The sequence below is a fragment of the Scyliorhinus torazame genome, chromosome 18, assembly GCF_047496885.1.
Source record: "Scyliorhinus torazame isolate Kashiwa2021f chromosome 18, sScyTor2.1, whole genome shotgun sequence".
NCBI lineage: Eukaryota > Metazoa > Chordata > Chondrichthyes > Carcharhiniformes > Scyliorhinidae > Scyliorhinus > Scyliorhinus torazame.
Genome location: NC_092724.1, coordinates 8,003,025 through 8,030,658, shown reverse-complemented (window position 1 = coordinate 8,030,658; position 27,634 = coordinate 8,003,025). Strand labels below are relative to the sequence as shown.

Below are 27,634 nucleotides of genomic sequence, written 5' to 3'. Positions count from 1 at the left end.
AACAGTACATGCACCACTTACTATCAGGAGACTCAAACTAATTGTAACCTACAATTTAGGGGAAAATTAAGTTACGCTCCTCCCTATCCCCATTCCTTCCGACTATTCTCTCCGACAGAAAGGTCTATACTCCTTGGCCCACTTTCAACAATCAAAAACATCAATCTTAGCTAAGGAGCAAATAGACGATTGCAACACCCTCTCCCTCTCCCCCTCCCTGCACTACCCTGATAGAGACCAACCAACTGAGAACTGAATGGGGATTCAGCCTGGAAACCTCTTGGCTGATACGGTTTGGTCACACTGGTAAATGCATCACACTGCGCGAGCCCAAAATACACATGGGTGGCTCGGATCTTGACATCTTGCATTCATGAAGAATGCATTGCTTTTAGTTTTCGAAGCTTGAGACAGACAAGATATCAGTCTGCCTCAAGCAACACAGGTGTGTTTGAAAGATGCACTTAAAAAATTTAAGAAAACTTTTCCCTTCATCAACCATTAGACAGTATTTTAAAAATATGAATTATTCTCCAAGGACTGAAAAGAACCAGCAATGTTATCCTGCACAAAATATGTTTAGCAGGGTGGGTAACCCTACAAATGCAAAATGGAGCGTGTTCCTGATCTAAGATGTCTCAGATGGATGGGGGCGGAGCAGACGAGTAAAGAGGGCAAAATAAATCAATGAGTAAGGATAAAGCTCAGTAGGGCAGCACGGTGGCGCAGTGGGTTAGCCCTGTTGCCTCACGGCGCCGAGGTCCCAGGTTCAATCCCGGCTCTGGGTCACTGTCCGTGTGGAGTTTGCACATTCTCCCAGTGTTTGCATGGGTTTCGCCCCCACAACCCAAAGATGTGCAGGGTAGGTGTATTGGCCACGCTAAATTGCCCCTTAATTGGAAAAAAATGAATTGGGTACACTAAAATTTAAAAAAAGAAAAAAGGATAAAGTTCAGTAATGACATATTAACCAAGGGCACAAAAGTACAACTTTGCATTGACTCAACTGCAACATCAGCACAATGCATCTCGAAAACCTTTTATGAATATGTGCCAAACCTTCCTGACCATTGCACCCATATTTTCCCCCCTTCATATGAGCTACAAATCAATTGACAGACATCGTTAGCCAGGGAGAAAACAGCATCGGAAATCATCAGGTTTAAGATGCATTCCCAGTTAAAGTCCCCCTCACAGACATCACTTACCTGGAATATACTTGCTCCATACGGTACTCTCCATGCATTTAGAAGGTTGTCTTTCCCAGTGCTTACAAACCATTTACCTGAAATGGAGACACAGAGAGTCAGCACACAAATGGTTTAGTTTTGAGCACAGGTGGTCCCTGCCTGCACATGTTTTCCTCAAATTTAGAAGCCCCTTGTGAATCACAGATAGAGCCAACTCCACGTGTCCTCTCCTGGCTCTTGTGCTCTTCTCTATTAAAAACAATCACATTAACGCAGGGGGTGGGATTGGCCAAGAGGAGTTACCAAGACGACAGTGTGAAGGAATTGGACATTAGCAGAAATGGTCTTTAATCTGGGTCATTACAACACTGCAAGTTTATTTGCCACCCTTGCGTTTTGTCTCAAGGAATCAGCGCAGTCCTCAGTTTATATTTAACCTGCTTGATGGAAAAACATATTTAATTGATGTTAAACCGATTATTTTGAAAAAGTCCTCACAGTAATAATCCTTTTATCTCTTCTCCCAACTCCCTTTATTGGTTATGTTTAGTGATTCTTGGTTTCATTGTTAAGCCAACTGAGAGATAACAATGCAATTTACTCTCAGGCTAGGCAAATGGCACCAAAGTAATTTGAGCAAAGCCCAATGCAACTTATTCGCCTTCTTTCTACTGGAAGATGAAAAAAAACGGACAACACAAACACCAGCTGAACATACAAAAGTATCTCCAGTCAAACCAGTGGCATCAATCTGATCAAGAATCGCTAGTGCATTTATACAAATAAAACTGAATCAAGCAATTGTTCAGAATGCAATACTGATCTACAACGAGAACTGCATTGCAAGTGGGCTGATCATTTTTTTAAAAAAGGGACCTTGAAGATTATTCAAGGCTCTTGGGAGATTACTAAACTGCTTTTACTATCAACTAGATATACCTCAATAAGCAGAGGGGCAAAATCTCTTCCCCCCCCCACCCTGCCCAAAAGTTGAGTTGCAAGAATGCTTCCACATGCTTGAGACTCACTCAAGTCTCTGTCCTTGAACACAATGTTGGATTGTCATCATCCAGGGCTCTTTGGTCCATGAGGGCCAACTTCACTCTCCAGCCACAGCGAGATTGAGTCACCTGAGAGAAGGCCCCATCCTAAATCACTTTCCTCAATCTCACTCCTGAACCAGCCAAATGCCAGCAGTCCTTCGCTCGCTCAACAAGAACTCATTCAACAATGCCCGACTCATTGTAGGTTCAGCTACTGTTTGGAAACTGCAATGTGTAAAACTGCACACTGCAGTTAATATTGCAGATCGGAGTAAATTGAGGATTTGTACGTGGGGTGCAGTTTGTAAATAAAAAAAAGACAAAGTATCAGGTTCTGACTGAAAACCGGTGAGTTTCCCCCCCCAGAAACAGAGCCAGGCTTTCACTCCAGATCATCTGATGTTTGGTCAAGCTTGGTCTAAAAGTTCTTTGTGCCGTCATTCTGGCGGGGCGGGGCCCTCAGAGCCGACTAGAGAGAACGGGCCGCAATCTTGAAAGGACACCCTGATCTCAAGGTGGAGTTCAGGCCCCCCCACCCCCCCACCACCACCCTGGGGCTATACTCACCTTCGAGCTCCTGGCATGGTTGTCACAACAGGTTTCAATTTTTGAAATTGTCCCCAGCAAGGGGCGGGGGAGAAAATGACATCCAATGACCCAGAAGCAACAGCGTTAAGCCGCTTCTGAATATTAAAATGAATTCAAATCACTGGGCGCAAATCTGATTCTGTCGGCAGCAGGTGACAGTGAAGATCACAAACTGAGATCTCACCAAAGCAAATTCAGCTACGGCCTTCTCACGAGTTAGCGCCCGTAACGGAATTTGCGCCCGAGGCGAAGGGAGGGACCCATACAATTTCACCCTCGATTCCTAATGAACCTGATCGGAGGTAATTTGCAGCTTTCCTCCCCCATGATATGAAAGAGTATTGTCAATTACAACAGTGCAACATTTCCCTTTAGTTTCATTCATAACCGTTGGCAAGATTTATCTAGTTGCTGCCAACATCAAGCAAGACTTCTGCGTCCAAAGGTCCTTCAACACTACAAGCGGTGGTAGCGGTGAGGTTTCCCGACATGGATGAAAACATAGATGACAACCAGTTAGCCAGAAATATTGTGTTCTGGCTACCTGACAGCTGAGCAGTTTTGAAGGTAGTGCTCAGTCGCTTAACTGGATCTTCCTCTGCCAATGGGGAATCATCCTCCAAATATGATCAGTTCCCCCTCATCACTCCTTCCCCTTCACCCAACATCGACCGTAAAGTCGGTGGTGTTGTCGACAGTGTGGAAGGATGTAGCAGGTTACAGAGGGACATAGATAAGCTGCAGAGCTGGGCTGAGAGGTGGCAAATGGAGTTTAATGTAGAGAAGTGTGAGGTGATTCACTTTGGAAGGAATAACAGGAATGCGGAATATTTGGCTAATGGTAAAGTTCTTGGAAGTGTGGATGAGGGATCTCGGTGTCCATGTACATAGATCCCTGAAAGTTGCCACCCAGGTTGATAGGGTTGTGAAGAAGGCCTATGGAGTGTTGGCCTTTATTGGTAGAGGGATTGAGTTCCGGAGTCATGAGGTCATGTTGCAGCTGTACAGAACTCTGATACGGCCGCATTTGGAGTATTGCGTACAGTTCTGGTCACCGCATTATAGGAAGGACGTGGAGGCTTTGGAGTGGGTGCAGAGGAGATTCACCAGGATGTTGCCTGGTATGGAGGGAAAATCTTATGAGGAAAGGCTGATGGACTTGAGGTTGTTTTCGTTGGAGAGAAGAAGGTTAAGAGGAGACTTGTTAGAGGCATACAAAATGATCAGGGGGTTAGATAGGGTGGACAGTGAGAGCCTTCTCCTGTGGATGGATATTGCTGGCACGAGGGGACATAACTTTAAACTGAGGGGTAATAGATATAGGACAGAGGTCAGAGGTAGGTCCTTTACGCAAAGAGTGGTGAGGCCGTGGAATGCCCTACCTGCAACAGTAGTGAACTCGCCAACATTGAGGACATTTAAAAGTTTATTGGATAAGCATATGGATGATAATGGCATAGTGTAGGTTAGATGGCTTTTGTTTCGGTGCAACATCGTGGGCCGAAGGGCCTGTACTGCGCTGTATCGTTCTATGTTCTATGTAACCCTCCCAGTCCCCTAGGCACGCTCATCCCAGGAATTTTCTCATTAAACCCCAGTTCCATCCGTCTCCTTTAAGACCCGTTTAGAAACATCAGTCTCCAGCTAAGCTTTTGATCGCGCCTTCCTCCTTTTCTTGCAACACGGCATCTATTTCTACCCTTGGATCTTTGAAGCAGCTTTAAATGTTTGGTCTTCAGTAAAGACAAGTGTAGAAATAGGAGTTGCTCTCCTTGTGCAAAAGACACAAACAATTTGCTGTGCCCACACAGAGATCTTTCAAACACATTATCCAAGACCTTGGTGCTCCTCCAATTCTGGCCACTTCAGCATCCGCTGATTTTTAAATCACGTACCAGTGTTTACCATATCTTCAGCTGGTTAGGCCCCAAATTTTGATATTCTCTCCTTAAATCTCTCCTCCTTTGCAACATCCCATAAAACCTATTTATGGCCAAGCTGTCGCTCATCTGACCCGATATCGCCTTTCATGGCGCGATGACAAATTTTGATTACAGTCTTATGACGTTCCTTGTGACGTGTCACCATGTTAAAGAAAACATTATACAGATACAGACTGTTGTTTTGTGAATTTGGCAACACAAGAATGATTAGGCAGTGAGTCATGGTTCAATTCGGAGCGGTTTCGTCTTGAAAACTGCTTTGCTGTGAGACAGAAATTCATGACTGGTACCGACCCACTTTACCAGCATCGTTGCCTCCATCCCATCGGCCTCCATCCCATCTGGCTGAGCATCAAAATACAGAGGACGAAAGACAACACCGTTTTAAAAACCCCAGCCCTACCAATGGCCTCTTCCCCCAAACACAACCCAAGACAAAGTTAGAGGGGGTTCAGCAATTTCCCAATGAAGTTCAAAATAAAACTGGACTGTGTCATTTAAAAGAAAAGAATAAATCTTAATGCAGCTGGCAGATGTGAACTCCACATTCAGAAATTTTATCTTTCCAAATAAGGTGACCAAAATTCCCTTGTTGCCGATTATAATAACTACCTTTATTATTGTCACAAGTAGGCTTACATGAACACTGCAATGAAGTTACTGTGGAAATCCCCTCGTCGCCACATTCCGGTACACGGAGGGAGAATTCAGAATGTCCAATTCACCTAACAAGCACGTCTTTCAGGACTTGTGGGAGGAAACCGGAGCACCCGGAGGAAACCCACGCAGACACGGGGAGAACATGCAGACTCCGCACAGACAGTGACCCGAGCCAGGAATCGAACCTGGGACCCTGGTGCTGTGGAGCAATAGTGCTAACCACTGTCTTGCAAGACTTGAAACAGAGGGGCAGGAGTGGGCCATTGAGGCCCGATCCCTGCTCCGCTCTTCAACAAGATCCAACTGACCTTCTATCTTGGCGACACTGACCTGCACTATCCCAGATCCCTCAGTTAATTCTATTTGTATGCCATCTCATTCTTACCACTAACATTTTAAAAGGTCAAATAACACATCCCAAAAGATATTAACTTGAAAAGTTTAGGGTGGCAACCAATTTCAAATGGGCTAATGATTTAATTGAAAAATTGCAACTGGTTCAGCAATGAAGGAAGCAGTGTCCTTGGCCGCAGAGCTCTGTAGCAGAGTCCGAAGGAAATGGGGGGACGGGGGGGGGGGACGGGGACGAGTTGGAGGATGGGAGGTAAACAAGCGAGGCAGTTTGCAATCGCAATTATATGTAATTAATTAACCTGAAGTGTACAATTAATTAAATTACTGGGCCATGCACAGCCTTTGGCCCTCCAGCAATTTTAAATCCAGTGACCTTTTTAAGTGACAGTTGAAAGAAAAATGCTTTACACAAATGAAATGAACAGAGCGCAGTAAATATATAATTGCCTAAAACAGAATTAACGACAAATAACTTGCGGGCCCATCAGCCAAGGATCTTCCTATTTAAAGACAGTCCCTCATTTTAATGGACGTGGAAGAAACATCTTTCAAAATGTTTGTTTTGCACACTGGAATGATCAGTGATGTGTGCCAGTTCCCTCTAGTGGCAGAGAGGGGAAAAAAACAAATCACTCAACCCGTGCGGAGCAGAGCTCTCCCACTTCCTGCTTCGCTTGCACCGAAGGTTTCATTTACCGTTTTGCTTTAAAGAAAAGCAACAAATCAACACACAACTCTCTTTATCTCCTGAATAGAGATCTGTTCACATGTTCATTTACATGCATGATTCACTAAAGGTTTAAGGATATAACACGGCAGCTCGGTGGCGCAGTAGTTAGCACTGCTGCCTCACGGCGCCGAGGAACCGGGTTCGAATCCCGGCCCCGGGTCACTGTCCGTGTGGAGTTTGCACATTCTCCCAGTGTCTGCGTGGGTCTCACCCCCACAACCCAAAGATGTGCCGGGTAGGTGGATTGGCCACGCTAAATTGCCCCCTTAATTGGACTTTAAATTTTAAGAAAAGGATATCAAACGTGCACAACATTTCTGTTCAAATGTCGCACAGCACAATGGGGAGGAGTCAGCTAGCTTCAGCTCATTCTGATTCAGATCTGATCTGTTCGCCACGGACGTTCAGTCCGATCATTTGTATAAGCTTAGCTGCAGCAAAAGATTCTGAATTTGCCTTAATCTTGACCGCTTCAGATCCCTTTTGACTATTCTTTCCTGCTCCCTCCCTCCCCCCTTCTGCCTTGTATGTTCTATGAGGGCCAGGTTCCAGCGTCCTCGCATACCACTTTTAAAATCACTCGTCACGTCCAGTCACAATGCACACGAAGGCTAATAATGAAAACCCAAGGCTACGGAGAACATCAGAATTGATTCTAATCCTTTACTTGCCCATCAGAGTGCATAGTGCATGAATGGGCCTGTCAGGGGACCTATTCCTTGACCTATAGGCACTGTGCCTCCCCCCTTCAACACCTCTCAAGTCATTCTTGTAGTCAGTAACAGACTGGCAAAAGTTAATCAGCAGGAAGCAAACCGCTAGGGGCCATACAAGACATGTACAATCTTTCTTCCGAATGGTTCCCAGTTACACATCTTTTTGCCCATTTCAATCTCTGGAAATAGCACAATTCTGAAAATCGGAGGCCCTGTTATATCACCGACAAGGGCCCAAGCCAATAATTACCAGCCCTGCCCAGCCCGGCAATAAAAAACTACAAATCACCTGCCTCCCCTACGAATAGCTGTAGAGCTTTAATCTGCAATCGGCAATACAAGGTCTCCGACGAGATTATTCTGTGGAGGAGGTGGTGTAATAAGAGGGTATTAATTTTCAGAATTAAAAGCTATGGGATGTATGTTTTGGAAGATTTTCCGGAGTGCAACAGAATGAATGAGTGGGAGAAATAGCAGTTCTACATTTTCAGTTAAAATTAGAAGGGATTGGCTATAGTCAGTAAACCTCCCAGATATCTTTGCATTCCTGCTGCTCAGAGAAACCCACATTATAAGCAGCTCGGTTTAAACTGTGGGAATGATCTCAAATGAACAGAAAGGCAACAATTAATGGAAGTTAAGTTTCAAGGCTCCTTCCGCACAGGTGAAAGGCACAAGGTAAAAATCACTCTTAAAACAGCATTCTGGAAGGAGATTTTGGACTTGCAAAGGCTGCAGAGCAGATTCAGAATTACATCTGGGCTGAGCTAGTTACGTTAGGAGGACAAGTGGGGCAGCACGGTGGCACAGTGGGTTAGCCTTGTTGCCTCATGGCACAGAGGTCCCAGGTTCGAACCCGGCTCTGGGTCACTGTCCGTGCGGAGTTTGCACATTCTCCCCGTGTCTGCGTGGGTTTCGCCCCCACAACCCAAAGATGTGCAGGGTAGGTGGATTGAACACGCTAAATTGCCCCTTAATTAGAAAAAAAAATGAATTGGGTACGCTAAATTTTTAGAAAAGTGAAAAAGTTAGGAGGACAAGTTCGACAAGCTAAGCTTGTATTCCCTCAAGTTGAGAAGATCAAAGCATGACCTGATTGAGGTGAAAATGATCAAAGGATTTGATATGGGTAAAGTGAGAACAACTGCTTCCTCTGGCAGTGGGGCAGGATATCCAAATGTGGAGGAATAAGCTTAAACTTGGAGCTGAGCCATTTAGAGCTATGTCAGCAAGCATTTCTTCACACAAAGTATCATGAAAATCTGGAACACTCTCCCCACAAAACGTTGTTGAGTCTAAGGGGTGGATTCTCCGTTTGGGAGACTATGGGCGGGATTCTCCATTGCTCGGCGCTGATATCGTAATCTGCGATCGGGCGGAGAACCCCTGTTTACGACTGAATCGGGGAGGTGCCTGTTTTCAGATGCTCCATCCCAACCCCAAAACAGAGGGCGGGATTCTCGGCACCGCCCCGCCACATTTCTGCCCCGACCCGTCGGCGGGATTCTCCGTTACGCCGGCCGGTCAATGGGGTTCCCCATTGTGGGGCAGCCCCGCGCCGTCGGGAAACCCCCGGGCTCCGGTATAACGGATAATCCCGGCCAGAGTCATTGAGGAGTACACCGCACACTGTTGGAACGGCCTCAGGACGTTACCTGAAGGCCCTCCCTCGATGCCCGCTCCCGATTGGCCGAGTTCCCGACGGTGCGGGGGACACGTGTGGTCTCAGTTTTGGGAAACCGGCATGGCCGCTGCGGACTGTGTCCAGCGCCGCCACAATCGGGGGGGGGGGGAGCCGTTCTGCTAGCTGGGGGGGGGGCTTTGGTGAGGGACAGGTAGGGAGTGGCGAGTGGTGTGTCCAGGGGACACTATCTGGCAGGCTGGGTCCACGCACAGCCGGCGCCATGTTGTACGGCACGACCGCTGCGGGTCGTCGCTGTGCGCAGTCACGGTCCTGGCAATTCCCTGGCCGTTTATTTTATGGAGGCCAGGAGTTTTACGTGACGCGGTTGCTAGCCCCTCACAGGTCGGAGCATCATTACGGGGACGGCACCAACTTTTATTCGTCGTAAAACCAGACACATCCTCCGGACATAGGCTCAAAATCGGAGAATCCAGCCCCACATTCCCCCGCCGGAGGAGAATTGCACCCGTTTTATAATCCCCCTGGGAGTGCAAATCGGGATAGAATTCAGTATCCGTCACAATGCAAATGTATGCATGGCAAGGAATACAAGGGGATCCCGCTATTGGGCCACCATTTTGAGTGCTAAGTGCATTCCAATAACTCAAGCACGTGATTGCAATGCACTTTCACTGCTAAAACGTTTGTGAATTGCTTGCAGCTAATGGATCTGAGAGGTTGAAACACAGGTCACAGCTGTTCTCCTTCAAGGAATGGGCACATGGAACTTTCAGGTTAAGTGTTACAACAGTGTCCATGTGGAGTTTGCACATTCTCCCCGTGTCTGCATGGATCTAACTCCCACAACCCAAAAGGATGTGCAGAGTAGGTGGATTGGCCACGCTAAATTGCCTCTTAATTGAAAAAAATAGCATTGGATACTCTAACTTTCTATTTTTAAAAAGTGTTACAACAGTAATTCTTTTCACTGCCCCTGTCTGGACTACTCTCCAGCTTCCAGTCAGGGGCCTCTTTTTTGGGGGGTGGGGTGGGTTCCTTCAGTTACGGGGGTCAGGGCGGGTGGGGGAGTCTGGTAGAGGAGGGGCGGGCAGGTAGTGCATTGGGTGAGGTGGCCCTCGGATGGACCCTGGGGTCTACTCCCCAAAGGCGTTCGTTAACCCTATGGCCCACCGTGAGGCCCACCACACCAGGGCCACGCTGGTAGTGACCACAAGTGATCCGCGACCACGCGATTCTCAGTCCCGGGGGCCAGAGAATCGCGCAGGACCAGAGCGAAGGGAGCTGGGGCCTGCTAAATGGATCACTAAGACCCATTTGCATTAATTCACATCCTCCGCTGGCACATGGTCGTGGACCCCGGTCCTGGCGCCATCGGGGTGTCGGAGCATCGTGATTGGTTCGGCGCCGGGCCTCAACCCTGAACCCCCCCCCCGGACGCCCGATTCTCTGTCCCATCGGGAAATGCCATCCGGGCGTCACAGGACGGAGAATCCAGCTCTTAGCGAATTGGAAATTTTAAAACCAAGGTGGATTGGTTTTTGACAGGTTACGATACTAAAAGATCATGGAACCAAGTCGGGTAAGCGGATTGAAGATTCAGATCAGCCATGAACTAACAGAATGGTGGAATGGGTTGAGGGGCAGAATGGCCTCCACAGTTCCGATATCGCAGAATCAGTTCTTACCACAATAGGCAAACTTGAGCGACAAAACACAGCTCTCGTGAAGGTGAAGCTGATATTTATCCGGTTTGTTGACATGTAAAACCTCTACATTGCTGCTCTCCGTACCGACAGCTAGCCATCCCCCTGTTGGGCAGCATCCTAGTGCAAAAATCTGGGGAAGAGGAGAGAGGGGGGGAAAAAAATGTGTTAAGAGTTGGATTTTCATTTTAACACACAATAGTCTCCCCTCATGCAGGGCTAGACGTGTATTGACAGGAGCGGACAGGAAGAATCCAAGCGAACTATAAAGTAGATTGCTGAAGTATTATCAAAGCAGAAGTCTTTATTTGATATCAGAAACAGAATTGGCATTCATAAAATAAATGTGCGATGACCACCTCAGAGGAACTGCACCTTCATTTTTGTAGATTCAATGATTTTTCTATGATGACAGCATCTCGAAGGGCCCATCAAACCCAAAGACACAATTGGATTAGCATTCCTGGATTATTGGGCACGTTAACAAATAAGACAACCCCCACTGCGAAAGAGGACTTGGAAAGCAAAGTTAATGTCTCAAGAACTATAATTTGCATCCAAGAATAAACTTTTGGCCATTAACTGATGGCCAAAGTTAGTGACTGATTAGATGAATAAACTTATGAAGAGCCGTCCTCATGGTTTGCAAAGTTAGTTCATCGGAATTAACCCAAATTAGTTGGGAGCAAATATTTTAAAGGTAGCATTAAAAGTATAAGTACAACCTCGCTGTCAAAGGAAAGAAAATATGGCCAATGTCATGGAACTGTCAGCGACAGATTTGCGATTGAGGGGGAGTACGGTTCCTTATAAATGATATTATGTCACTTTTCTGTTTGCATCTTCTAATTACTACCAACGTCTGATCATTAAAACAATCTGGTATAACCACAATTCCAAATCTTCAGAAGGTTAGGAGACCTTAGGTCTAGTTAAATATGGAATCAAAGCCTCAAGTCTGAGATTGAACGTGGTGCTAATGTCCTCCAATGCTTTGGAAGTGAAAAATGAACAGATTTCAATGCTCATCAGATCTGCAGAATCCTAGGATCTGGATTCTCACTGGAGGCTACTATATGGCCAGTTCCCAATATATCATTAGAACTGGGCACGGGAATAAGCAGAGTGCCAGCCAATGAGTCCATTTTACAGCAAACAAAAAACAAAAAAGGCCTATTGGCTGAGCAAACAAAATCTATTTAAACTGCACTGCAGAGCAAACAGTCCACAGAGTCTATTTAGATGAAGAGGCTGTATGCACCACAACAAGACGGAGCTCATGACTGAAGCAGGGTGATAACACCTCCTGTTTAAAGCAAGATGGTTTCTCCAACAAAATGCAGAGTGGATTTGAATAATGATACAAATGCTTGTGCAGAAATTCAATAACAATTATGAACAGCAACATAATTGACTGGGAGGATTATCCAATCATCACCATTCTGGCCTGGAATAGTGGTGTCGCTAAATTCAAATCAAAAACAGGGGTGAAACTGTACCCTCAACCCATTAAACAGATTTATCAAAACAGCTACCTGCCCTGTAGACCAGACGTACCAAAATGAAATGGAGCAAGCGACAGCATATTTCCTCTTTTTAATTACTCTCTGCGTATTGGGAGTGGGAATCTAGACTCTTAATAAAGCAGGGTTGTGAAATAATTCACTGAAGATATATCCCAAGATAGAAACTAATCATGACCTCTCCAAACAGCATTTCCCAACAGAAGAGAATTAAATGATCGCCTCTTGATATTCAGCAGCATTCCTATCGCTGAATCTCCCAACATCAAAATTCTGAAGGTTACAATTGACCAGCAAACTAACTGGACCAGCCACATACACATTGTTGCTACAGGAGGCTGGGAATTCTGCAGCCGACGCTCCAGAGCCAGTCCGCCATCCACAGTGCACAAGTCAGGAATGTAATGGAATACACGGTACTTGCCTGGATGTATTCAGCTTCAACAACACAAGAAGCTCAACACCATCCTGGACAAAGCAGCACACTTGATTGGCAGTCTATCCACCAACTTAAAACATCCTCTAGCACCAGCGGACAGTGGCTACAACATGCACGTCAGCAACTTGTTAAGGCTTCTTCAAAGGACATTCCAAGCCCGCAAACTCTTATCACCTGTTATGACGAAGGCAACAGGGGCTTTGGACTACCCCCATCGCCATGTCCCCTCCAAGTCACACACCATTCAGATTTGGAACTAGATCACCATTCCATCACGGTGTCAACATCCTGAAACTTGCTCCCTATACCACATGGGCAGGAACATTCAAGGCAGGAGATTCACCACCTTCTCAAGGGGAAATGCAGGATGGACAATAAATGGCTGCCTTGCCAGGAATGCTCACATTCCATGAATGAATAAAACACATCCCATGAATGAATAAAAAACACATCAATTAATCCACAATTTACTATTACCACAAAATCTAACCAATGTGGGCATGTGACTAGCAGAAAGCAGAAGAGCTACTAAACGTGGTAGTTTTACCCCAATTCATCACATCACAGAATGGTTGAATATGGGATCAATACCCTTCTTGTTTCCGACCTAGCTGTACCTCAAGATGGGCACTGGACAGAATCTAGTCACGATGAAAAGGTGGGGAAAAAAAAGTCCTCCTCAGGCTTCTCCATCACCCAGCAACATGCTTACAGCAGAATTGAGAGAGGTTTAGTCAGGAAATAGCACATAGCTCGGGGATTATTCTAGATTGGGGCAAGAAGGAGTAGACATTCAGCAACAAGCTTCCTCACATTAGCCAGCAGGCATGATGTACCTGTGATGCAAAATCATGTTGGTGCACCTGACGTCCCTCCCTCAGGTCCCAGCACCTGACCGTGTTGTCCAATGCTCCAGTCCATAGCTTGGTCCCATCGTTAGAAATGTCAGTGCAACTGACGCCATCAGAGTGGCCTTGGAACTGCCTGAATTTTAAAAATAAAATTATAGATAAGAGTTTACACAACATTCAATTGTCAATATAATAGAAACAACTTCACAACACTGACATACAGCATTCCCAAAGTTGATACCAACTCTTGGAAGGAAGTTATTGAAAGTCAATGATTACAGACCAGAAGTACACAGCGCAAATACCTACAGTTTACACAATCCTGCCAAAATATCCACTTCTATTTTTATTCAGCTCACTAGGGAATCTCTCAAGTCGTTCTGCTAAATCACTCTTCCTCCAACCACTAGGAGGAGCAAGAGTACCGTCCAGGAAAATTGACCCTTCACACTGCAGAGAGAAAAAAAAAGTGCCTGACCCTACTTATTGCCTCCTGCAGATTGCACGACAAGAGATCAAGTGTGTGGGGTTAGGGAGGGTCAAGAGAGTTCAAATGTATAAAGTGCCAGAACTATCCAAGCAGTTGGAACTTGCAATATTAAATACAATTCTAAGAACCTCAGAGGAATTTTTGAACATGGACTGCAGGCACTGCATCAACATAGCTTTCGGTAAGAAATTGTTAAAATATTGGAGGGAGTGGTGAGGGCTGATTTGATATTTGTATACAATTCTAAAAAGAATTCTTAACTCATCTTTTTTGAAAAATTCCAAAAGGAAAAACATAATTTAAAAAAATAAATTTAGTGTACCCAATTCATTTTTTCCAATGAAGGGGCAATTTAGCGTGGCCAATCCACCTACCCTGCACATCTTTGGGTTGTGGGGGCGAAACCCACGCAAACACGGGGAGAATGTGCAAACTCCACACGGACAGTGACCCAGAGCCGGGATCGAACCTGGGACCTCGGCGCCGTGAGGCCGCAGTGCTAACCACTGCGCCACCGTGCTATGGGGATATAGTATGTAGAACGGAACGGGCTAGTTTGCTCTGCAGAAAATAGCCTGGATGGGATGGGCCGAAAGGCCTGCTTCTGTGCCATAATATCAGTATGCTTCTGAGGCTGGGTCACGCCAGGTTCCATATTTATAATATAACTCATCAACATCACCTCCCAACACATAACCTCTACTATCCGAAAGAACAAGGGTAGCTCACCTACAGTAAGCTGCATCTTTGAACTCTACCACCATTCCTTCATTGTCGCTAGGTCAAAATACAGGGTGCAGATGTGCTGACAACGCAGAGACTGCGGAGGTTAACGGTGGTGGTTCATCACTACCCCCTCGAGGGTAATTAGGGCAGGGCATTAATTGATGGCCTTTCCAACAACATCCCAAACCCCATTGAATGAACAAAAAAAAAATGAAGTACTGTCCATCAGAGATACAGCATGGCCACATGTGGCTGAATGAGTTTTTCTTGGGTGATTGTGTATTTGGGTTTCCAAGGATTCTAACATCAGGCCCAAGCATGTGTCCACTTGACCAGCTATTAGGACGCGATCTAACTTGCAGGAAAGGCGCAAGTATAGTGGTGGTGGGGGGGGGGGGGGGGGGGGGGGGGGTGGAGGGTGTGGATGGAAAGAAAAAGAGAGAATGATTGTGTGTGCCTGTCATAACCAGATGACAAATTACTCGTGGCCTTGGAGTTATGGCAACCAAACGTGTTCAACAGGAAGTACAGTTGCCAGGGGCAAAAAGGTCACGTGTGAGGGGAGCAAACTCCACATTGTCAGTGACCCAGAGCCAGGATCGAACCTGGGACCTCGACGCCATGAGGCATCAGAGCTAACCCACTGCGCCATCGTGCTGCCCTGTAAAGCATTGATTATTAAAACAATTTTAATAACTGTATGACAGAAGCGCTGATAGGTGCGCTGATTGAATTATTTAGGCTTCAACATTCACAACTAGCTCCTCCGAGAAAGCTTCTTCATCAAATTATGAAATCGCAGATCATCATTTTCACCTTATTTACGAGCTATCTACAAATGTTTTCTTCCCCAAGTTGTGAAACGCAAGCTAAAGCTTTTTGGGCAGCGCAGCTCGAGAAAGAGGTACACCAGGGAACTGCGTTTCTAATGTGGCATGCTGGCACAGTGGCTAGCACTGCTGCCTCACAACGCCAGGGTCCCGGGTGCAATTCCGGCCTGCGTGACTGTCTGTGTGGAGTTTGCACTTTCTCCCCGTGTCTGCGTGGGTTTCCTCCGGGTGTTCCGGTTTCCTCCCACAGTCCAAAGATTTGCAGCTTAGATGAATTGACTGTGCTAAATTGCCCGTGTCCAAAGATTTAAAAATAAAAAATCTTCTATTGTCACAAGTAGGCTTACATTAACTCTGCAATGAAGTTACTATGAAAAGCTCCTAGTCGCCACATTCCGGCACCTATTCGGGTACACGGAAGGAGAATTCAGAATTCTCAGCTGGTACAGGAATTGAACCTGCGCTGCTGGCCCTGTTCTGTATCACAAACCAGTTGTCTAGCCTACTGAGCTAAACCAGCCCCTGAGCACCAGATGTGCAGGTTAGATGGAATTACGGGGATAGGGCAGGGGAGTGGGCATAGGTATAAAGTGCTCCTTCAGGGGGTCGGTGCAGACTCAATTGGCCGAACAGCCTCCTTCTGCCCTGTAGGAATTCTATGGAATTGAGGGCAAATAAGATGGTCGCTGGAATTTTTTGAGCCTCTTCACACCACCAGCAACCTATATAAACCACCGTTTCCTTCTCTCTCTTCCCTTCTGCCCTCTCGACCACCCGCCTCTCTCTCCTCGTTCCCCAAAGACCCTTCCCTTCCGTTCTCTACCCCAACCTGTGTCCTCTCTCTTCCTCCCCCACCCAAATATGCCCAACTATGATAGGATACACGTTTTGGCAGGAATTGGATATCGACACATGTAACACCCCTCTCTCTGCCCCAGCAAAATAAAAAAAACCTCAACTTGCGTTACCGCGCACATATCACAGATAGAAGACACTTGAACAGATAAAGATGGCAATGCATCAGTACAAAAACATGTGCCACATTTAAAAATGAGCCATTGAGGATACAATTCAACTTCAATGAGGGTGCAAAACAGAGAGTAGTGGATTTCTTATTGAAAAAAAAATGGAAAATTGAGTGGGTGTATAATGATGAGGACTCAAATCTTCAATCCACACAACATTTATATTTTATGCACGTACATTATACAAATTTAAATTAAAAAAAAATGGTCTGTGGTGCAGCAAGAATCATGCACATTTTATTGGGGTTTATAAAAAGGACACAGACAATAGTTTAGCACAGACAGTTCCAACAGTGGTCATTATTCCAACAGAACTCCAGATCTGATGAAAAGACACTCAAAAGTTTGGAGAAAATTCAAAACAGAGTTATTGTAGCGACAGAGGCACAGTGGTTAGCACTGCTGCCTCATTGCGCCAGGGATCCGGGTTCAATTCCAGCCTTGGGTCGCTGTCTGTGCGGTGTCTGCACGTTTTCCCCGTGTCTGTGGGGATTTACTCCGAGTGGCCCGGTTTCCTCCCACAGTCCATGATGTTTAAGTTAGGTGGATTGGCCGTGCTAAATTGCCCCACAGTGTCCAACAATATGGGGTTACGGGGATAGGGTGGGGGATTGGGCCTGGGTAGGGTGCTCTTTCAGAGGGTCGGTGGAAAGTCGATGGGCCAAAAGGCCTTCCTCTGCACTGTAAGGATTCTATGGACTAGTTGATTACCAGTTGTCAGAATGTCGAGCTTTCAAAAAATTGGATTGCTGGTTAGAAATTAATATGAAATCCAATTTTCAGGATTTAAGATTGAACATTCTCCTCTCCCCTGAAAGGGTTGAGATGGTAGATCCGTGGTGGAAAGTTAAGGTGACTAAATGTTGATAAGATACGCATTTCCCCAAGTACAAGCCATTTCTTAGTCTGTCTCAGCAACTGATAAAACATCTCATGCCCATTGCGCGATGTGGTCGCTGTGGTCCTTGATTCCAAGATACTCCGAAGTGGTTTTGGCAAAGGTTGGATTGGATTGGATTTGTTTATTGTCATGTGTACCGAGGTACAGTGAAAAGTATTTTTCTGCGAGCAGCTCAACAGATCATTAAGTACATGGGAAGAAAAGGGAATAAAAGAAAATACATAATAGGGCAACACAACATATACAATGTAACTACATAAGCACTGGCATCGGATGAAGCATACAGGGTGTAGTGTTAATGAGGTTAGTCCATAAAAGGGTCATTTAGGAGACTGGCAACAGCGGGGAAGAAGCTGTTTTTGAGTCTGTTCGTGCGTGTTCTCAGACTTCTGTATCTCCTGCCCGATGGAAGATGTTGGAAGAGTGGGTAAGCCGGGTGGGAGGGATCTTTGATTATACTGCCCGCTTTCCCCGGGCAGCGGGAGGTGTAAATAGAGTCAATGGATGGGAGGCAGGTTCGTGAGATGGACTGGGCGGTGTTCACGACTCTCTGAAGTGTCTTGCCGTCCTGGGCCGAGCAGTTGCCATACCAGGCTGTGATGCAGCCTGATAGGATGCTTTCTATGGTGCATCTGTAAAAGTTGGTAAGAGTCAATGTGGACATGCCGAATTTCCTTAGTTTCCTGAGGAAGTATAGGTGCTGTTGTGCTTTTCGGTGGTAGCGTCGACGTAGGTATCATGACCGGTACAGGCCAAAGGGCCTGTTCCTCTGTTGTATTGTTCTTTGTTCATTTTTGGTTGTGATCCTCGAGCGCTCAAAAGATAGGAGCTTGCTGCCAGTCATGACCAACAAACAGTAGCTATTTTAAAACAATTAAGGTGATGCACTGAGCATAATGCGTTTTCATTGCTTTGTATTATTGCGCCCAGGTGAGTTGCATTGATAGTTTGGAGGGAATCGATAACTTGCTCTATATGTTCACTTATAGCCTGTGAAATAAAGCAGCTTATGATGATTCACATCCATCCTCATTTCACCAAGTGCTTCCTCAGATCACCTCTGAATAGACTGGAGAAGCGCACACAATGGAAAGTGCAAAAGATCCTTACACCATCCGGTTTGTGTGGCAAGTCATGTTGTATCATCTTCTGGGGATCTCCCCGTGTCTGCGTGGGTTTCCTCCAGGCGCTCCGGTTTCCTCCCACAAGTCCCGAAAGACGTGCTTGTTAGGTGAATTGGACATTCTGAATTCTCCCTCAGTGTACCCGAATAGGCACCGGAGTGTGGCGGCTAGGGGATTTCCACAGTAACTTCATTGCAGTGTTAATGTAAGCCCACTTGTGACACTCACAAGTGGATGAGGAGCAGTGAGAGTCCAGTTAACACTAAAAAGTGTCAGGGAGAAAAAAAAAAGTGACCGTGGGGAATAAGCTCTGGAGACCGAAAGCGAAACAGATAATTGAGAAAACCGAGGGTATAAGCCATCAACGCGATAAGCTAATGTCCGCAACCATAAACACCTGGAGCCATTTACAAACTGAACCTGTCCTTTCGCTGACTGCCATCGCCTGCATTAGAGAATTTCAAAACAAACTCACCTGATGAGTGTCTCATTGTGCAAATCCCAGACAAAAATGCTTCCGTCGCTGCAGCAGGAGAAACAGACTTTAGCATCTGGGCTAATGGCCAGTGCGTAGCAAGCGGGAGCCGATGAGGTCAGCTCAGATTTTATTCGCGGGCTTGGAGCTGCGAGATCCCAGATGGAAATGGTGTTGGCCTCTCCTCCCACAATCAGACTTCGTCCATCGGGGAAGAGCTTACAGGTACGGATATAATTTTCTCTGTTCTGGAGCGAGAGAGTACATTCAAACGTTAATTTTTCTCGAGAGGCAACAATGATACACTCGAACCTCTAAAAGCTACTAGTCGTAGATCCTTAGAAATGTCTCACCGTTACACAATACTCCAATCGAACATAGTTTTAGGAATCAGCCAATACACTCAGGTTGGTCAAAATGACGGATGCCATGGTGATGTACGAATGGGGGCCCCAGTGGCTTCTCCCAGGGGAGAATCCGATTCAGAAGGCAACGGGTTCATGACCAACTCCTGAGACTTCAGCACTAATTCTAGGCTGACAGCGCCAAGGGCGGTACAGTGGGAGTTCTGTATTGTCAGAGGTGCCACCGTCCAGATGAGGCATTTGAAAGAGCCTTTTCTGACCCGCTGAGGTGATGTAAGAGATCCCGTGGCACTATTTGAAGACAGGCAGAATAAATCAGAGCAGTAGCCAATACAGCCCCTCAGGTCTGCTCCACCAACTAAGCTTCTAACTGATCCGATCTTTGCCTCAACACCACTTTTCTGCCCATTTCCCCAAAACCTTTGGCTCCCAGGTAGGTTCAAAAATGCACCAACCACAGTCTGGGATGCATTCAATAACTCAGCCTCCATAGCTGTCTGGGGTAGAGAGTCTCGAAGATTAGAGACTCAGACACCTTTTTCTGAAAACAAGGACCACATCTTCACCCGGATGCAGATGTTCCGCGCCCATTTCTAACAGATCCCATTCGTGCCGAAGGGGGAAGGAGGAGGAAATCTAAACTCAGCAAGGCCATTTGAACTCCGTGCCGAGTTCAAACCGATTCCATTTTGTCTGCTGCAAGAACCTTAACCCATAGTGTGGGAGCCACAAATTGATGGAGTATGCAAAACACCTGTTTAAATGTAATGTCCATGATTTGAAGTTGTTTTTAAATGACTCACTCTCTAAACTGTAAAAGAAAATTGGCTACAGCTACACTGATTGCTGAACAAAAAGTCTGCTTTCGTTGGCAAGGCAGTTGGTGTCGCAACTGTTCATGCAGTTTTAATAGAGGTCTTTGTTAACATTTCCTCCAAGAACCATCATCATGGCCTTTTGAAAGCTTGGCAAAGTTTCAAAAGCAACAATTATCTCAGCGGGGGTTCTGAGTTCACAGTCTGATTGACAGCTTAAAGTGTCTAGTAAAGGATTAGCTGTTTATGATGGACGGTGGTTGTATTTTTAAGCGATTAACCATTTGAGATTGCACGTGGTGGAGATTTGGTGAGTTGGCATGCAGGGTATAAGGGACCATGGGGGTGGAGGCACGAGTTTGCACGGGGGTACAAGGAGTCATGGAAGGGTGGCGCATTAGTGAGGGGTGAAGACTGGAGGGCTGAATAATTTTGAAAACATAGAACGGAGGCAGACCTTCTAATCTAACCAACCCGCCTCAACATTTCCACCCCCCCCTTGTTCTCATATTTGCTTCTGGGGTCAGTGGGCCCGACTGTCCCTCACTGGCCCCTCGAAGATAAAATCCGGTGGTTCTTTTTACTGAGGTGGCGAGTTCATAAATTTCCCAACTTGAGCTACCGGCCACGGTAGTCAAAATCCATCCTTATGGCCAATCGCTCTAGACACCCCCACGAGGGAAACTATCCTTTCAGCATCTGGGGGAATTCGCCCCAAAGTCTTGCTCATTATTTATTCATTAACCAACATCATTGAAACGCATTGGGCCCCCCACACAAGAACGCCACGGGCGAGACGCGGACAATGGAAAAGTCCGTTAACCTCGGGCAGGATTCTCCGGTCGCCGGGCAGACGCGGCCGGAGATTCCCGCCCATTATCTGATCATTCCGGTTTGTGGGAGTTGCTGTATGCAAATTGGCTGCCCAGTTTCCTATGTTGCCGCAGTGTTTATACTTCGCCAGACCCAAGTGGCTGTAAGCACTTGGGAAGCTAAGAGGTTGTAAAAGCTGCTACATGAATGCAAGTGTTTCTTTTTTTAATGACCCTTCTCCCGCTCCAAGTCGGTTGTGTAGTCACAATAAAATGTTTACGAGGGCAGCACCATGGCGAATAGATTAGCACTCACTGCACCGAGGACCCGAGTTCAAATCCCGGCCCCGGGTCCCTGTCCGTGTGGAGTTTGCACATTCTCCCCTGTCTGCGTGGGTCTCACCCCCACAACCCAAAGATGTGCAGGGTAGGTGGATTGGCCACACTATTGGAAAAAAAAAAATTGGGTACTCTAAATTTATTTTCAAAAGTTAAATAAAATGTTTACGGAATAGGAAAGGAGATGCGGGATCTGAAAATGCCAGTATTGCGAAGCGAGCTCCGAACGAATCAGGAGCCTGCGATACACCCAATTTTCCATTCCTTTGAAGTCAGTGAAAGCGACCTCAGGCTCAGTGTGAAACAGATCGTGCAACCGGCGAAGCATATTTCACCTTGTGTGCCGTTCCTTCAAAAGCCGAGATAATAGCTCGGTCCCGGAGAATCGGGACACACGCCCGGGGAGGCTGATGCAAATCCATCCCTGGATTTCTCACAATCCAGGAAATGTAAAGATCCCAACAGCATGGAAAGCACAAACCAGAACTTTAACAGTCCTTGAAAACATGCTGAACAGTCACGAGTCGACAGAAGAAAACTGTAGAGATTTGAGGAGTGGAGACTAAGAATGAAATAAAGAATTGGCAGAAGTGAGCAAGGAATAAAAATGTACCACAGTCTCCACTGCGGGTAGTTGTCAGGAATGTAGCATTTGCCTCAAAAAGAAATGGAAGAGGAAACGTGCTCGAAGCAGTAAATCAGAAGTAGGTTGATTCTCGCCCAAGGCTCCTTCCAGGCGGTTTCCCCCTTTGGCCTCAATGACGTCAGTGCACAGAGCCCAGTTTCCCGAGTTTTATGGTTTTGGTAACTGAATACGCACTAGGCATTAAATTGGTGCAGGCTTTTACACTGGCTCTCTTCCGCAATTTGTGGTAGTCTTTCAGTGAAGGATGAAGAAACGCAATGAGACAGCGCGTTTGTGAGGGGCTTTGTATGGGTAAACACTTAATGTGAACACTGGTACTTTTGAAGGCCTTGGGCAGTCAGTCAGGTGTACCATCCGGTCACATCGACCTGCCTTGCTGGATTCCGTCAAAGTGCACCATCATCTTATTAATTTATTCCCTGGTGTGGGGCAGGAGCCTAACTGCTGTGAGGAATGCCACACTAATGCCCTTTGGAGAAGGTGCTTTGAAAGGCAGCAAGGTGGCACAGTGGTTAGCACTGCTGCCTCGCAGCTGCAGGAACCCGGGTGCAATTCCGGCCTCGGGTGACTGTGTGGAGTTTGCACTTTCTCCCCGCCTCTGCGTGGGTTTCCTCCGGGTGCTCCTGTTTCCTCCCACAGTCCAAAGATGTGCAGGTTAGGGGGATTGACCATGCTAAAGTTGCCCCTTAAGTGTCCAAAGGTTAGGTGGAGTTACGGAGATGGGGTGGAGGAGTGGGCCGAGTTAGGGTGCTCTTTTGGAGGATCGGTACAGACTCGATGGGCCGAATGGCCTCCTTCTGCACTGTAGGAATTCTAGGAAATGCCAAATAGAGCTGCCATGTGTCCATTTTTCTAGCCATCAATTGAGGGGTGCGGGTATAGGTTGGGGACTGAGTGCTGCATTACCTGCCCGTAACAGTCTTGCATTCATATAGTACCTTAAAATGTAGAAAAGCATCGTAAAGTGCTTCAAATGGAATGTTATCGAACAAAATTTGAAGTCAATATGTAGGTGGTAGGGCAGCAAGAGAAGCCTCTTAAAAAGGATCGATCAGGGTGGCATGTTGTGCAGTGGTTAGCACTGGGATTGAGGACCCGGGTTCGAATCCCGGCCCTGGGTCACTGTCCGTGTGGAGTTTGCACATTCTCCCCGTGTCTGCGTGGGTGTCACCTCCACAACCCAAAAGATGTGCAGGTTAGGAGGATTGGCCACGCTAAATTGCCCCTTAATTGGAAAAAGAAAAATAATTGGCTACTCTAAATTTAAAAAAAAAAAGGATCGATCCATATTAGATTAGGTTTTACTTTATTTAAGTTTCCCTCCTTCCCGAGCCGATTACCTGCAACGGTCCATTTGAGACTTTAGAAGAATGGAAATAATACTCTTCTCTCCATAAGCCACTTTTAGTCGACGTATTCTTTTACATTTGACCTGCCAGCCAGACTCTGGCACCTTCCCCATTCGTCTGGCTCCAATCACCAGATCAAAGCTGAACAGACAGCCACCACTAATTATTCCTGGGATGTTGTGACTGATTGTCAGCTGATTTTGCTGTTGTCCAGCTCTATGCCAGTCGCTCAGCAGAGGAGCCTAAGCCCGGCCGGAATTATAGAAACCGACCTTTAGAAATCAGTTTTCATCCAGCCCTGCTTCAAGACTGCAGTGCTGACGAGATCGGAAAGCAGAACATTAAAATCCAGCTCACCCTGCTCAACCCGACACATTCGGGAGGGATCGTTTGCCAAAATGGTAAATATCTAAATAAATTGAAATGTGGAGCCAAGATTTGCTATTCTGATACTTAAGTGATTAAGAGTCTGGGCAGGCTGCCAGAATCCAATGGCATTTATGAGGTGCTCTAATAGCTGCTGATGGGGGTAAGGGCAGGCAACGAAGAGGAATTTGGCTCTTTATAACAATGTAATAAAACATGACAAGATATTTAAGTTCAAGCAGTTAGAATCAAACAACTCAAATTATATCGGTTTTAGCTCCTCTGCAACAGCTACAGGTCTTCAGCCAATTGCCAGAAATCCTTCCAATTGTATAGGGAGCCATCACTGGGACAAGAGCTTCCAGCCTCATTCCTACAGCTTATGCCTCCTCCCCTCCTGATTCTGTTAGTGTGCCGGCGGGCGCATTGTGTGCCTCTGATTTATGACACCGTCAGCCAGATTGGCCAAGTCCAATCCCATCTCCAGTTGCCATTCAATATGCAGCAGGAAGTAGCGGAATGGTGATCAGGGGCAGGAGCCTCCCCTCCCCAAGCCGACAATGCTAAGAGCCACTCGAGGTTCCCAATTACCACCCTGTGTCATGGGAGTGTCCCTTTAAGAAATGTTGTGTCTTATCACATGGCTTCAGTGATATCATTGTGTGGGTGGAGCTGGGCTGTGGCTCTGTTGAGTTTTTACTTTCGCTTTTGAGTTTGGAGCTGGTTTGTGGCTCTGTGGGCTTTACTTCCGTTTGGACTGGGTTTTGAACTGCACAGGTTGAAAGAAGTGTCTCTCTATCTTCACTTTAAAAGCTGTTTTCAGACTCCTTGGTAACTTAAAAGAGATAATTGCTCTCTGGAAGAAATTCAAACCTGCTGTTTGAAAAGGAGAACAGAGTATCAATAACAAGTCTTATACCAGTAAGAATGCCGTGTGCTGGGCACACCTTTGAAAAGGTGTTTCTGGTTTTACTTGGATTTTGTTATTGAATTGGAACAGTTAAGGGGGAATTTATTAAGGGTTATGCATAGATTACATGTAGCTGTGTGGGGACATTATGTTTGTAGTTGATAATAATTCTTACTGTGTGTGTTTATACAGATGTTAGCTAAAATTGTAGAATAAAGGTTGTTTTTTGATTAAAAGCATGTGTTGAATAACACAGGAATGACAGGTTTGTGTGCTCATCGTAACCAAAATCAATAAACAGTTATAGGTCAGGTGACCTCCATAATATACTTTGGTGGTTTCTAAACCCTGGCCCATATCACCTGACTGGAGATCAGACAACAATGCAGAATGGGGGCCAAACCGCAGCCTTTCTTGGCCTGCAGGTTCAGCTGTCTGCTGCTTCAATAGGGATTGCTCGTGTTGCAAAGCAGGAGGCACACGTGGCTGGCATGCATTTGAACTGGGCACTGACCACAATCAGCTCTCCAGTACTTTGCCCAAGTGACTACTCGCAAATAACTCGGGGCAGTTAATGCGAGTCAATAGATCAACGGCATTGGCGTTGAAAGGTGGGCGAGTTGCGGATAAGCCAGATATTCTTTTCACCAAAGCCCACACGTGGATTTTCCATAAGGAGTTTCTGGACAGTGAAATGAGTGGGTAGCTTGGCTGACGTTTCTGCTCCTGGCATCTCGGGGATGAAGTGCTGGAGGACGAGTGGCATTTGTGATTCTAGCGAGTCAGAATACGGGGTGATGGCAAAGGGCGCCAAAGATGACGAGGAACATATGCCAACCGGACAGGCCTCCTGCTTTGTAATGCAGGCATTGTCAAGAAGTGAAGGTGGCTCTGCTAATTTATCAGTGGGTTAATCCAGCGCAAGGGACCCGTTTTATCACCCAACTTGTGACTCTCGGTCAATCTGCCAACCGTCTTCACTTCCAATTGGGTGCATTCCCCTACCACAAGCTTTAGTGAAAGAAGAGAGAGTAGAGGAAAATGGAGGACCACCACTTTAACCCTGACAAACGAGTGAAATTAATTCCTGCCAAGTGCATGGACTCGCCCATAGCAACAGAGCACTGTACAGACGATTCTGCTATGAACTGAATACAACCTCTTCAGAGCTGCCAAATTACCTATGCAAGGCCAAGCCTGGGTTGTGTGGAGTCTGTACGCTGCCATGGAGGAGGAATGCTCTGTAAACAACCTTTGAGCACTCTGCTGGGATATCCTGTATAAATAACCTGAATAAACCTGCCCTGCATGAGTAATGTTTATATGCATAAGGACACAGTTTTATCCCCGCACTCTGCCTTCGATTCCAGACAGTGTGTGACCCGTAGCAAGATTTAACAGTAAAAGATAAATAAGGATACTGTTTTACCAGACAATCCAGCTGTGAGACTGGGCTCCTGTTTCCTGGCTGACTGATATCCCACACTTTCACGCAGCCTTTTCCCCCAGTGTACACGTGCTTTGTGAAGTTACTGACGGCTACGGCGCACACCACTTCTCCGTGGGGAAGGTTGTTGATCTGCCGAGCGTGCCGTGGGATGCCTGGGCCGGTGAGGGCATCAGTTGGAAAAGCAACAGGCTGCATCTGTCTGTCTGCTCCAACGTGAAATGAGTAGGCACTGTAAAAGAGGATAAGAGGCAAAATAAAAACACAAATCTTTGGCTACAGGAAAAGGTCTCTTAACCCAGCGATCTTGCTGATCGATCTGGACTCCATTTGCCCACTTTCGCTTGATTACCCACCTTGTTGTGGGTCTGGAGTCACATGTAGGTCAGACTAGGTAAGGATGGCATCGTGGTAATGTCGCTGGACAAGTAAACCAGAGATCCCGGCTAATGCTCTGGAGGTGTGGGTTCCAATCGCACCACGGAGACCGAATTTAGTTAATAAATCTGGATTATAAAGCTGATCTCAGGGATGGCAGGCGTGAAACTATCATCGATGGTTGTAAAAACCCATCTGGTTCACTCCTGCCCTTTAGCGAAGGAAATCTGCCGTCCTTATCTGGTCTGGCCTAGATGTGACTCCAGACCCAGAGCAACGTGGCTGACTTGGTCTGGCAAGGTCATTTCTGGGGCAATTACGATGGGCAATAAATGCCGGCCTTGCGAGCGACGCTCCTAAAGATTTTCTTCCATAATAGTAATCATCTTTATTGTCATAAGTAGGCTTACGTTAATATGGCAATGGAGTTACTGTGAAAAGACTTCTAGTCGCCACACTCCGGTGCCTGTTCGGGTTCACTGAGGGAGAATTCAGAATGTCCAATTCACCTAACAAGCACGTCTTTCAGGACTTGTGGGAGGAAACCGGAGCACCCGGAGGAAACCCAGGCACACACGGGGAGAACGTGCAGACTCCGCACAGACAGTGACCCAAGCCGGGAATCAAACCTGGAACCCTGGAGCTGTGAAGCAGCTGTGCTAACCACTGTGCTGTGACGACCAATAAGAGGACATTAGCGAACCAGGGTTTTTAAACAACAACCAAGGTCACTATTGCAAGCTTGAGGGGCTGAATGGCCTCCTCCTGGTCTTGTTTGACAGTGTTTTCCTCCCTTGGACTGCTTGAGGGGCTGCAATTTCCCCCCATCCCAATAAATCTTGGGAAATTGAAGCCACTGGCCTGGAAAATGGATTGAATTATGTCACGCTGACTATAGGCCAACGAGGATTGAGGCTCATTATTTCACCCCACCCAAAGAAGGACCTTCCCAAATTTCTTGGCCAATCACTTTTGGTTCCTGCCGGAATCCCTCCTGACCAATTCCATCTCTCTTCCAGGTCATGGTTGAAAGAGATTGGTCGAAAAGCTGGCCACCCTATTAAACCCTAGCGGAGCTTCCATATTCTCTCCATCACTGACTCTTTCCTTCCACCTCTGCCCCCGCCAGCCCATCAGCTGCTGAAACCATCATCGTCACCCCCGAACCAGATTATTCCAGTTGCAGGCTGCCATCCGTCCTCCGAGCTTCACTCATCTGCAAATCTGTTTCACTTGGGGGAGCTGGTGGAA

General features: G+C 46.5%; 1 protein-coding gene across 2 annotated transcripts in view; it reads right to left on the bottom strand.

Annotated features, from left to right (window-relative positions):
- LOC140394922 (transducin-like enhancer protein 4) overlaps positions 1-27,634 on the bottom strand; it is a 171,242-nt gene that overhangs the window by 3,622 nt on the left and 139,986 nt on the right. For both annotated transcript variants that reach the window (XM_072482112.1, XM_072482113.1), the window contains 5 exons: positions 25,988-26,237; positions 18,957-19,204; positions 13,371-13,518; positions 10,555-10,705; positions 1,209-1,285 (listed from right to left, as the gene is read on the bottom strand). In XM_072482112.1, the coding sequence (XP_072338213.1) occupies positions 1,209-1,285; positions 10,555-10,705; positions 13,371-13,518; positions 18,957-19,204; positions 25,988-26,237 (874 nt within the window). The remainder of the gene's footprint in view (positions 1-1,208; positions 1,286-10,554; positions 10,706-13,370; positions 13,519-18,956; positions 19,205-25,987; positions 26,238-27,634) is intronic.